General features: G+C 39.3%; 1 protein-coding gene across 1 annotated transcript in view; it reads left to right on the top strand.

The window, feature by feature from the left end:
* LOC100706698 (kalirin) overlaps window positions 1-13925 on the top strand; it is a 57823-nt gene that overhangs the window by 27609 nt on the left and 16289 nt on the right. Inside the window, 9 exon segments of the mRNA XM_013265907.3 lie at window positions 1013-1105; window positions 2367-2478; window positions 3421-3611; window positions 3728-3829; window positions 3918-3990; window positions 3993-4071; window positions 4811-4913; window positions 6938-7099; window positions 8144-8336. Of these exon segments, the coding sequence (XP_013121361.2) occupies window positions 1013-1105; window positions 2367-2478; window positions 3421-3611; window positions 3728-3829; window positions 3918-3990; window positions 3993-4071; window positions 4811-4913; window positions 6938-7099; window positions 8144-8336 (1108 nt within the window).

Here is a 13925-nt window from a genome sequence, read left to right as displayed (position 1 = left end):
TTGATTTGACATGTAACACCTTCTAGCATGTTTCTAAAACACAACCCAGCCCTACTGCTAAAATGTTCACCAGCAAGCTGGTGGAAGTTAATAGATTAACACAGATGGAAGGACACGCAAATTATCCAAGATTTTCACCATCCAGAGAACCAACCTGTCTCGACAGCCTGACATGAATCCAGTTTATGGACATCCAGTCTTCAGTGACTAATTAGAGACTTAAATTAAGTAACGAATAAACAAGGAACTGGAAATTTGGTTTAGCATATTTGGGTTTCCACCACAAAAGTCATCAACCTCAGCATCTTTGACTGATCTAGCCTACTGTAAACTGTAAGAGTATAACAAAAAAAAAGGATTACAACTTTTGTCTGATTCTTTATTCTGATATTGATGGATGAACATAGGCCACATTTGTAACACAGTGTTAGAAACCATGTTTAAATCACAGATAGCATACACGTTGGGCTATTTGTGGCTAAATTACAGCACTGCTAAATGTTTGTTAGCCACCTATCGTCCGAATGCCACAACACACGTGACTTCTGGCCCAAATAACATGAACCTGTGGTTGAACTGAGACAACCAGACTCACCCTGAACTGGTCACCAGTCAAGGCTAAATGTGGCCAAAGAAAACTGCAAATATAGGCCAAGTTTGTGCTAATTCATGATGTGTTTGGAATTTAACACATCCATTTTTCAAGCTCCCAAAACATCAGTTCTTGAGTTTACAGTACTATTTACTTGGTTCAGTTTCCCCTGTAATACTAATATAAGAGAAATAAAAAAAAAAAGTGCAACCATAAGAGAAATATATGAAAATGAGTGCAACCATAGAAAACATAACCAAGAAGATAAAAAAAGAGCTTATGGGACCATAAAACAAAGTGTGTTTTCTTCAGCTCTCCCTGTGAGTCACCAACAAACGTGGTTTGAATTTTATTGGACTGGTTTAAAGCTTGATTAATGATCTTTTATATGATCTCTAACAGTTTATTTTGTGTGTACAGGAGGTCCAGAGAAGACACGGTCTAGCAAACTCCATCTCCTCGGCTCTCATCAAGCCTGTTCAGAGGATCACCAAATACCAGCTGCTGCTCAAGGTACGCCCTGAATTTCTTTTACGTTTCCCCCACATTCAAAACACACGAGAACGAAGTGTTTCCCACAGAGCTCCAAACTGTTTTTGTTTAGAAGGCTGTTAAATTTAGAGGAAGGCTCGGAAATGTTTCATCCCTCTGGCTGTTTGGAAAACACGGCGCCTCAGAGGATTTTTTCTGAGCACAGCTTTCAATCCCGAATACTTTATATGGAGCCCAGAGGACACAGCGTGTGTGCCTGGAATAATGAATGAAAAGCGCTTGGTGTCAGTTTGAAAACTTTGTTGTAACTCAGCAGCAGCAGGAGGCTGAAGGTGCCGAACACGTAACCCCCTTTAGACTGAGCTTCATTTCTTTATGTTGCCACTTTGTCTGTTCAGGGTGATGTTTTAACTGTTTTTTAATACTTCAAACCAGAGCAGTGAAGAAATATACAAAGTGAAGCTTCTGCAGGGCTGCCCTGTTTTTTGCTGATGGCCATGAGGGAGGTGACTTCTGTTGTAAAACTAAGGCTCTCATCAGTTAATTGTCTCAGTTACTAGTTTCTAGGCAGGTTTATAGGGAGATTTTTGGTGAGGACATTTTGCTTGTTTTCTGTGTGTGTGTGTGTGTGTGTGTGTGTGTGTGTGTGTGTGTGTGTGTGTGTGTGTGTGTGTGTGTGTGTGTGTGTGTGTGTGTGTGTGTGTGGGCGGGGGGGGGGATTATGGGGACATTATGCTTTTCTTTTTGAACAGGTTTATTGAGATATTTGGCTTGTTTGTTTGGTGGGTTTATGGCAACATCTTGCTTGTTTTTTGGTGAGCTTTGGAGAACATCTTGCTGGCGGGTTTCTGGGGATATTTGGCTTGTTTTTGGTGCCTTTATTGGGACAAATTACTGTTTCTGGCAGTCATATGAGGACATCTTGGTTGTTTGTTTGTTTTTTGGCAATTATAAGGAGATATTTTGTTTATTTCTTAGTGTATTTATGGCGACATGCTCTTTGTTTTGTGGCAGGTTTGTGGGGATATCTGGCTTGTTTTGGGGACAGGTTTGGGCTTAATTCTCTAAAATATCTGCAATCATATATTTTAAACATGGAGAAATGTGCTACTCTTTTATACAACTTCCTTTGCAGTTTTTAAAAATATTAAAATCACCTACATACTATTATAATATAAAACTCAAACATCTTTTTTTCACTGTGAAGATTTCTCACAGAGTTCGGCACTTCATTTTCCAGGGAATAAACTGATGAACCTGTATATGTGTTAACGTGATGCAGGAGCTGCTAGCGTGCTGTGAGGAGGGAAAAGGCGAGATAAAGGAAGGCCTGGATGTGATGCTGAGCGTCCCAAAGAGAGCAAACGATGCTATGCACGTTAGCATGCTGGAAGGTAACACAGAATATTTTTCACATGAAGTCAGGACATATTATGAATTGTTCTGGTCGTTATCTAATGAAGAACTTCATACAGTACTGTCACGGAGCCACCCCTCATTTCTTTGTATTCTGCTTCCAGGAAGTGAAGCTTTCTTGTGTTTTTTTTAAGTGGTCCTAAGCAATAGTTTTCCAGGCTTTCTGAAGGTCTCACCAGGCTTTTCAGAAGAATTTCTTCTTTGTTAAGACACTTAACAGTGACCTTTGAATCATTCAAGCATAAAATGCACCAAACTCAAGGAACCAGTGCTGTGTCTACATGTGACAACTTAGCAGAGAGCCAATTTTAAATTTTATCTTTAAACACTTTGTTCTCATTTCTTTAGTTGAATCTGTGAAAACCACCAAAGATAACACAGTTTGGCAGCAGAGAGGTAAAACAGTGAGTGTTTACAGTCATCTGTAAAACACGGTAGATGTCATGGTTTGGAGCTGCAATTCAGCCAGTGGTGTTGGAGATATTGCTAAAATTGATGAATTATCAACACAGAAAATACCATCAGATTCTGACCTGGATAGGAAATTAATTAATAATTAATTAATAGATTGGCCTCCCCAGAGCCCGGACTGCAACATTATTGAAGCAGTGTGGGATCATGTTGACAGAGAACAGAACGAAAGGCAGAAACATCCAGAGAAGAGCTTTGAATGTCCTTCAAGAAGCCTGGAGAACTATTCCTGAAGACATGACAAGAAAGCCGCCTAAGAGAGTTCAGACTGTGTGTTTGGACATGTTTAAATAAATCACTGCACCTATTTCACATTTTAGTAAGTAAAAAGCAACGGGGAGTCGCTCAAGACTTTTGTAAAGTAATGTATAAACTTTAAAAGGTTAAAAACTAAAAGCAAAACTTGACAGAAATGTCTTGGAGGCTCCTCACTGTCTTGTATCTTGCAGGTGTGGAGGATGGTCTGGATGTTCAGGGCGAGCTCCTGCTGCAGGACTCCTTCCTGGTTTGGGAGCCAAAGTCTTTGATCAGAAAGGGGCGGGACCGACACCTCTTCCTGTTCGAGTTGTCACTCATCTTCAGCAAGGAGATCAAAGACTCGTCTGGACGGACCAAATACATCTACAAAAGCAGGCTGAGGGTAAGGACAACGTCCAGCTTCGCTCCGTTCAAATATAAAAAGTACAAATGGAACTAATTTGGCTGAAGATGTTCGACAAATAATCAAGTTTCTCTTATTTCTTGTCTCTGTCTCAGACCTCCGAGCTCGGTGTAACAGAGCACATAGAGGGTGACCCCTGTAAGTTTGCACTGTGGGTTGGACGAACGCCAACCTCAGACAACAAGACAGTCCTAAAGGTGTGTGCTCCTGTTAATGAATGTAAGTAAATATTCATACAGTGATGGTTCGATCTAAGGAATAATCCTTCTTTTTGTTTACTTTTAGGCATCATCTTTGGAGCTGAAGCAGGAGTGGGTTCGTAGCATTCGGCAGGTGATCCAGGAGAGGCGGGGTCACCTGCGGGGGCACTTAGGGAGCCCATCCCCCTCCCCAAGACCCCCAACCCGACGCTGGGGCGACAGCGCAGCATCAACCGCAGGTCAGCTCACACAGATGGCCTTTAAACAGTAATACTGACTCCTGACCTGTTATATCGACAGCCCTAATTCTCAGTGCTGCTAATATTTGAACTCCAAACTCCAGTGAGAAAGCACTTATTTTATTTCTGCTGTTAAGATTTATATAATATATAAATACTGTTTGTGTCGGACTTAAGTTTACTTCCACTTGGAGTACACCTGGTCTCTGAAACCAATACAGGTTTCCAGTCAATCGAATGTGGTATCCATGAAGTCCCAGCTCATGAAGGATATTCATAAGTTTCTCATGTTGGATCGAGTCAAAGGTTTTTTCCATTTGTGCTTATGAAGCAAGCAGGACATGGAAATGTCCTTATTACTGTAATATTACAGGAGCCCTTACATAAACGTGACCGAACGTTTTAGACATAGCCAGTTAAATCTGAAACCTTTATTGTTCCTGGGTTTGAGCTGTTGCTTAGATAAATCGGGAAAGTTTTGGACCTCTTCAGCTTTTAGAAATGTTAACAGACCTTTTATACCATTTCCTGACTCCTCCTACCCAAGTGGAAGAAAATATTTGATGTCTTAGTCAATAAAGGAAAATGTGCTTTAGACTTATAGTAGAAGAAATAAGATGCCCAGACTGACGAGGAAAACAAACTACATTAAAAGATCGCACGTAGCATCCACATACTTTTGACCTGTGAGAGTATTTTGAACCCTAGAAAACAACCCGAATGTTTTTGTTTGTTTCAGGGAGACGAGCGAGGATGCAGACAGTCTGGGTGATGCCAGCAGTCAACCCGACACCGTCTCCATCGCCTCCCGAACGTCACAAAACACCGCAGACAGCGACAAGGTAACACACACACACACACAGTCGCGCGCACACTCACAGACACACTGTGAGAGGGTGTGTCGAGCAGCCGTATGACCTCACTGCTGCTGCAGCTGGCTGGGTGTGTGTTTTTGGTGTTCTTGAGGGAGTTTCCACTATTCATGGTCGGACTCCTTCAAGAAACTTTCACTGCTCTGCTCTCCTGATGAGGTACGTTTGATTTATTTTACCTGCTTCTCATTAGTGGGGTCAGTGGCAGTGACCTCTGACCTTGGAAACTCTGACCCTGCTGGCTTGTGCTCTGACTTGTGAGACAGTTAAGAGAAGAAGGTGGACGACTTTATTTTTTACTGCGTTGGTGACTTGAAGGAGGAAACACGGTGAAAAAGAAAAAAGACACTTTTTTTGTCACTGTGAGGAGTTAAAGGGACAGCATGTAAGTGGAGACAATAATAATGAGTCTAAATTAATCAATCAGAGCAAGAAAACATTTAAATAAGGAGCATTTCTGCATTTTCATGAATTTATCCTTATAATATTCAATACGATATGATATATCGTGCTGAATATGAGTAGTCAGTATTCAGAAGATTACTAGAAAAAAATTAAATGTTTATGAAAAATAAAATCCACCAAAAAGGTAAATCTTAATAAGATGTCAGAAAAAATGCAAAATAAACATTTTAGATATAATATAATAAAATATGTAAAAAAAATTATATATAACTATTTCAATATAGATAAAAAATTTAAAAAAATGTCAATTATAATCAAAATATTATGTTATACACAAAGTTAACATTGAAAACACTATTTTTACAGTATTTTTAAAGTATTTTAAATAAACCTTTTATTTTTGAATAAATCTTTGGAGAAAAAATACAATTTTACAGTTTTAGAAAAGATAAAATTAAAATTTTAATTTTTACAAAATAAAAATTAAATATAAAAATTAATTATCTAAAAAGCTTTTTTTCATGTTTAAAGATAAAAAACATAAAATTATTTAGAAATTATTTATGAAAAATCCAATTTTTATAGCTAACTAAATGAATGTAAATTAATTAATTAATAAATATTAGTATACGTGTGAATAAAATAATATAAGTACTGCAACCTGGTTCCTTATTGGAAATATATCCGTCCGTCCTGTCCAACCTTTTGGGCTCTTTGAGATCACTGTGACAGTTGACACGGCGACCTCTGACCTTTCTGACAGACCTTTGCTTCCTCCCTGAACGCACACATCTGTTCACATCTGTGTTGGATTTTTCGGGGAACACCCGTCTCATTCCCTGCGGACGCTACAAGTGTTTTCTCTTCCAGCTGCAGCCCACGTGCTGGAGCTCACAGTCAGCGGTAACCACGGTGACCAGATCACATGATGTTTTATGCTGCTCTCTGGGCCAATCAGAGAAAGGTTGTTTTTGGATGATATGAGAGGCTTTCATGGTTTGTGGTTTGGTCATGTTTCTGCTGAATTGAAGTGACTTTCACTCATCAATTCTCAGAGTCATTTAAACCCAGCAGACGGCTTTTTAATGCTTTGGTTGGCTGAGAAGCCAGAAAAGCTTGATCCATGTTTCTATATGTTTGCATATTGACCATAGATTAAGTGGACATAGAAGCAGCTGATTAGCTCTTAGGAGAAAAGAGAGTTGACCCTTTTTCAGATGAACAGAATCAGCATTCTGGCATTTCCTCACCTGGATGTTTGAGCATGCATCAAGACAAACATCTCCACACTGTTGAACTTTATAGGCAGAGCTCATAGTCTTGAAGTTATCTGAGACTGCTTCCTCACTTTATTCTGAATTTTCCTGGTTTTATCATTTGGAGAAATAGAGGTTGTACGCTCCCAGTGAGCTGCATGGGAGTGAGGTCATGGACTGCAGGAGACACCTCTCTGCATACTGAGTGCGAATGAATGTCTGCTCCTCTCAGAGCTTGGAGCACTGATGCTAATGATGCTGTTATTATCGTTTAACAACACGGCGGTGACACCTTCCGCCTGTAAATAATCTGTCCTACCTGTCTGCGTGCAGCTGTCAGGAGGCTGCGAGTTAGTCGTGGTGTTGTTGGATTTCTCTGCCGGAGGACCGGGAGAGATCAGCGTTCGCTGCGGTCAGACGGTGGAGCTGGTGGAGCGCTCAGCAGATCGGCCCGGGTGGTGTCTAGTCAGAACCACAGATCAAACACCTCAACAGGTAATTAGCATCCAGAAGACAAAACAAACATCCCAGCAAATAATAAACAAACTAAATGTCCCCACATGTAGCAAAACTTCCTGTCTTGCCCCATCAACCCCAACCAGTTGTGACAGATGGCCGCCCCTCCCTGAGCCTCGTTCTGCTGGAGGTTTCTTCCTGTTAAAACAGAGTTTTTCCTTCCCACTGTTGCCAAGTGCTTACTCATAGGGAGTTGTCTGATTATTGGGGTTTTCCCTGTATTATTGTCTTTGTCTTGCAATACTAAGCACCTTGAGGCTGTTGTGATTTGGTGCTATATAAATAAAACAGAATTAAAATATTTATCTCTGCAGAATTATATTCATACTTTTTTCTTACACATTGTTGCACAGCGTTTGACAAACTTGACTTCCTGATAGAAGATATCTGTTTCTATGGTACCAATTTATCTTTAAACATATTAACTTTAACTATCCTCATGGTCTGAAACATTTTTCTTTTCTTTTTTTTTTTTTTAATTCTTTCTACTTCAAGTTATGCATTAAGAAGTTCTGATCTTTTTAATGTCCCTTTTGGATTAAAGGAAGTTGGTAAGAAAGCTTAAAAGTTTCCGGATTAAGTTCCCTGCTGTGGTCCAGAGCAGCTGAGGGAATGAGAAAAGCACTAAAGGGTCTGCTAATAGATCCAAAGTATCGTATGCCAGTAAAAGTCTGATTTTTACTGAGGGACTTTAGATGAAAGAAACAAACCGGTTGAGCTTAGAAAATTAGCAGATGATTTTATATGATAGGTTGGACAACTGATGTAATGAATGACCTCAGACACAGGAACCTCAGATTTCTATTTAACCATTAAAACCAGTGACACACTCACTGAGGAAAAAGGGGCTGTTAAGCAGATTAGCAACAAATGTCCCCATAAGTGACAAATATAATGAAGGTCCCCACGTGTAACAAAGGCAAGAACTTATAGCCATAAGTACCGTTAAAGTGTGTGAGAGGGTTTCCTTGTTTTTCTGACACTCAACCATCCGTCTAACATCGCTGCTGTGTTTCCTCACAGGAGGGTCTATTGCCCATGAGCACCCTCTGCCTGTCGCACTCCCACAGTGCAGCCGATATGGAGGGACTGCTCCCAGCCTCCACCACATCCTCCAGCACCTCTTCTACAAGCACCACCACCTCCTCCTCCTGCAACTCATCCTCTACCACCATCACCTCCGCCTCTAACTCCTCCACTGTGAGCGCCGGGAGGGGTGAGTACCCAGAGAACTTATTGCCTGTGTTCCCATCAGCCCCAAAGGGACCTGACTGTAATCACAGATATTATTGATGCTCTAACTGCCATGTGCAGGAAAACATCTAAAAAAGTGATTCCTCAGAAAACATACCTTCTAAAACAACACCGTGGTCATTTTTAATCCCCGTAAACTGCTGCAGCACATCCCTTGTTTGCTCGATGTCACTTCCTGTTTAGCCAGAGGCAACTTTAAACATCCTCACGCTGTATGTGTCCCACATCCTCGCTCTCTCTCTGTGCCACCTAAATATTTAAATCCATGTTTGTAAAGTTGTAAACACGCTTGAGTCCTTGAGTGCTCGTCCCATAGCTGAGCATGAAAAATTAAATGCGCTTTGTGTCTGTCAGACTCTGCCGCTTCACATTAACATCACAGCTTTATGAGCTTCAAGGAGACCGTCCACAGTAATGAGGAAACATCTCAAAATGCAGCTTTGGCTATAAGCTTCTGGAAAACTAAATCGTTAATCACAACTCTGATCATCACACAAGCTTGAGATTAAATATTTCCATCTTTTTGATCTAAATATAAGACAAATTTAGGATGTTTGATTAGCCCCTTTTCCTTTTAAATGTAAATATTTAAAGAAAATTTTTACCTAAATTGCAAATATGAACATTAACCTGACTTCTCACCCATCTGCAGTACCTTTACAGCCCAACAGGGGGCTGAGGCCCACACTTTTAGAGCCACTAGACCACAGAATCTTCAAAAAAGTTTATTATATATTTTAAATTACCAACCTCCTGACCATAATGATAGTTTCCAGTGATGCCAACACCTCCAGCTGTGCAACCTGTGGAACAAACCAAATGTCAGCACAAGAAGGTGTTAACGTGGGGTTTCGCAGGAGGGAAGACTTCTGCCAACATCTAGTGTAGCAGTCTATTCAGGGGAACTGACTCATTTAGGAACAGTAGATTCTTGTTTCCAGACAGGCTGCTTCTGCTCAGAGGTTTACTGCTCTAAACCCTGAGCCAGTGTAAAAACAGTGTAATGCACAGGAAACAGGGAAATGCATAACCCCAGGGATACACAGGGTGTGTTTTGCTTGCCTGACACTGTTTTGTTTCTTCTTTACAACAGATGCATTTCTGAAGCATCTAAAACTGCAGAGGGTCTTTTATTTTGAAAATCAACTTGATTTTCTATGTTTTTCCTGTGTCCAACTTTCTGCAAATTGCTTCTATAAGAAGCAGACCTGCAGCTGACACTGAAGAGCATCATCAGCTTACATTCAAAATTATCCCTGGAGCCCTAAAACTGAACCTAGCAGAGACCGTGGATACCACAGTCTGCCCTGCACTAGTGTGATGTCCATCACTGTGAGGTGTACTATAGACCGGCCATTCACAAACTTCACGCCAACATAACCTTTCTAAACCCTACTAAATACAAAGACAGTATAATCACAGGTGTGTCTGTAATGATGAATTGTTCCATCCTTATTACGGCTACAAATCCCACTGGGAGTATTTAAGAAGAGCGTTTAGCCTGCACTGAACCTAAGGTGGCCCCTAAAGACAAAACACATGCAAACTCCAAAACACAATGGGAGTGCTCCAGGACCCTAGGGGCAGTGTTGAGGTTCTCTCTGAGCAAAGCACACTGACTGTTAGCCAACGTCAGATTTGACTCCACCATAAACCAAGTGTTCATAGTAATTAAAAACAAATCAAACAAACAACAGTTTTCACATTACCTTTCTTATAAAGCGTGGTTGTTCTATCCTTGCAGGTGTTTTCCACCGGTATCCAACTCCATGTGTTTGCAACAAACTTGCCATTTATTTTGCAAATCGAGCTCAACACTGCCCCTAGCGTCCTGGAGCACTTCCATTGTGTTTTGGAGTTTGTACGTGCTTTGTCTCTAGGGGCCACCGTACTGAACATTTTATTTTGAAAATTAACTGTGTTCTCTAAGAGGTGTGTTATAATTTCGTGAATTTTGTCATCAGACAACAAACACAGGCTGTGTAGATTCTTTACAATTAGCCAACACACAGACTTCATTGTAACGGGAGTGATTAGTCATCTATTGTAACTTTATTGATGGAGTCTACAATGAATAAATAAAAAAGCCAAAATAAAAGTACCACAGATGCATAGTAGGGCCTTTTACTGTTTTACAGATACAAAAAAAAACAAAAAACAAAGAAAATAACAAAATAAAATTAGTTTATGTTAAAAAGGAATAAAAAGTAAAACTGTCATTGTTTCAAATGACAGTTTCAAAACATAACAAAACAAGAAACAGACTTGTCATGTCGAGTAACACATATTCCCTTTTTATTCGTTTTTACTGCGAGTAACATGACACAGAAGAAAAATGTGTACGTAGTTTCAGTGGAAACAGAAAACTGACCACAGGACTGAGCGTGGCCTCGACCTGCAAGGCAACTTTGTCCCAACTTTAATCTGTAATCTGGTTTGGCAAGATGTTTGAAATGCACACACACACACACACACACACACACACACATGGTTAAACATTGACCTGAAGGAGTTTCACACAGACAGGAATCTACAGTTTAACATCCTGACTGTGTGTGTGTGTGTGTGTGTGTGTGTGTGTGTGTGTGTGTGTGTGTGTGTGTGTGTGTGTGTGTGTGGCGACCCGCTGGGTGTTCTTCCTCGTTACAAACAATAGAAGCTTTAGTTAAAAATAAACTCCTTTTTTAGCGCTCGTGTTTATTTATATTCATACTTTGTTTTGTGTTTTATGGAGTTTTATTTTATATTTTGTTCCAAATAAACTTGTTTTATTTTTTCATATCATTTTACCTATTGTAAAAATTTTCTTTTTTTAATAATTTTTTAATTTGGTTTTATTATTATTATATTTTATTCATATTATGTAGCGTTTTTTCTCACTTTGTTTATACTTCACTTAATTTTATTTAGTACTTTTATTACTCTCGCATTTTATTTTTACTTCGCTTGTTTTTATTTTAAATTATTTTAAGTTTTTTTCTTTGCATTCATAGGTTGTTTATTTTATTACATTTATCATTATAATTGATTTGTGTTAGTTTATTATTACTATTACTCTATAAGCCACTCCCCCACAGCATCTAAACCCACCCTCTGTGGGTTTAGATGCTGTGGCTCCACCCCCAGACCTCTGACTCTTGTTTAGTGTCATTCAGCTGAGAGCAGAGAAACACCTCTGTCAGTCAGTCTGCCTCTTTCTTAATATCTCTCTGAATGGACTGATGTGGAAGCATGCGGCGGGGCAGAGGTGCATGCTGGGATTGTTCGGGCATTTGGGAATGGATTGTGCGCGAGCGAGAGGACGAGCGAGGTGGGTTCACACTGAGAAAGCGAGAGAGAGACAAACAGACAGAGAGAGAGAGTGACGGGTGTTGGAGAAAATATATGGGTGTGCAATGGTTAATAAGTAATAGGTGCGTGTGTGTGTGTGTGTGTGTGCCTTTACAGCAAACAGCACTGCAAGAATGTGAACGATGTGTGAATATGCATGTGTGTGTGTCGTGAACAGGACACGCAGGTTTTCCTTTTTTGTATGAAAGACCACACACACACACAAAGTAACACAGTACAGACAGTAGGTGTGTGTGTGTGTGTCTCCTTCAGTGACTATTTCACAATAATCAGACTGACTAACTGGTGGATTTGTTTGAGTTTTAAGCAGCCGTATTCATATCCACAATAATCCGCAGAGGTCTGTCCGTAATAAGAATCTCTTGCTGTTGTTTTCAGCTGGCAAACTACAAAAATGTCAGACAGTCACAGTTTGTAAAGCATGATTTTACGCTGAGACTAAATCCACATGAATGTTAGGAAATCAGCAGAGTTTCATCAACATAAAACCAAATTTGAGAGAAAAAGCAAATGAATGCCTGTTTCCATCCACACCTGCCAGGTTAATATAATTTTGACTGAAACAACAAGTGAGTGAGCAAAGTTGCTCACTCACTTGTTGCAAAACTGTTGATGAGGATGTGCCAGAACAAGATGTTTTTGTTCCTAAGTCTTTGATGTCGCCCTTCCACACTTTCTTCTGATTGGTGGACTTCTGGAAGTTTTTGTGTGCATGGAGACGAATTGTCCCCTTTCAATAAGAAACCTAGTTTAATGTCAAAAGCATGGATTATGTCCAGAAAGAGCGGGTAAGCATCACCACGGCAACAAAGAAATAAAGCTTTAAAGATGTGGAAGTTGTATTTTAGCCCAAACAAGGGTTTTTTTGTAAATCCAACCCAGGAGTTTGTAATGCCTAAACCTGATTAAAAGCCATATTTTTAAGTAATAACACCTTTAAAAAAAATCATCCTCAATAAACATGGAGCAATAATTCTGAGTAAAACACAACTGAAATACACAAAATCAGTCAAATATTTATTTATTCAAATGCTCACTCTTTAAGGAAAATGTGCTCAGTGTAAACTGAATGTATTTCATTTGACCAGATTCCATAAAAAAGTATCATTTTACATTTTGTTACATGTAACAAAATAACATCTTTGCAAAAATACAAATTATTTGTAAAAATCTGTTGTGTGTATGATTCAAACTCGGGTCTCTCAAAATCTGAAATGATTTGCCCCAACACCACCAACCTCCTGACGTGGACTGCTGTTATTATCTGATACACGTGCATGAATCAGAACATGGAAACACTGACGGGAAGTCTTGAAAAATGTCATCAGAAGGTTGTCTGCTCTCAGTGACGGCCATAAAAAAGAAATAATTAACTAATGACTTTAGTTTGGGGTACAATAAATGTAGTACACATTGTCCCATTACGTAAGAATTAAATTCAGTCTTAAACACAATGCAAGATAACTACATGAAGCTGCTTCTTAGTTATGAAAGGAAAATTCCACCAGGGTTGTTTTGAATATTTAATTATTCTCATTTCAAACATAAACTAAAGAAAAAACTTCAAACAACACCCTCAAAGAAGTCTTTGTGCCCAAACTCTTCTTTCTACGGTAAAATATTGATTCCAGTAGATCTCAGATGTCGTATCCAATCAGCACAACTTATTCAGGAGCTACTTGCACTAAATACTGTTATTTAGTGGTTCACCGAACCGGAGGCAGCGGGAGTTCAATAGTTCTGAGGTAAAACGCTGCCGTCAGTGGGCTCTGCTGGCTGCAAAGTGTTGTAACAACTTGTCTGAGGTCAAATAAGGCAGTGAATATCTAAATATACCACACACTTACTCTACAGCTCATTTTAAGTCATTAAAATAAATATTAGTTCTAATCTATCATAATCAGTGTGTCTGCATTTATCAATTGTTATTAATGGAGTTATCGTTAATCACTTTTATTCATCATTTCATGTGTGCTGAACATACTGGATTCTTTTAATCTCAGTGTGTATTTTTATTTATTGTTTATTTTGCAGGTTTTTGTACTTTCACAAGTTAAGCATTAACTTTTAAGTCATAGATGCTCACATATATTTACATGTAATATCATTTTATTGATCTGTTTTCAAAATCATATTGTAATGCACTTGATTTTTTTACAAACTGTAGTTGTAGTTTTTGCCATTTTTTTGTTTTTGTTTG

This window comes from Oreochromis niloticus, linkage group LG23 (genome assembly GCF_001858045.2).
Source record: "Oreochromis niloticus isolate F11D_XX linkage group LG23, O_niloticus_UMD_NMBU, whole genome shotgun sequence".
Lineage (NCBI taxonomy): Eukaryota > Metazoa > Chordata > Actinopteri > Cichliformes > Cichlidae > Oreochromis > Oreochromis niloticus.
This window is presented reverse-complemented; position numbering and strand designations above follow the sequence as displayed.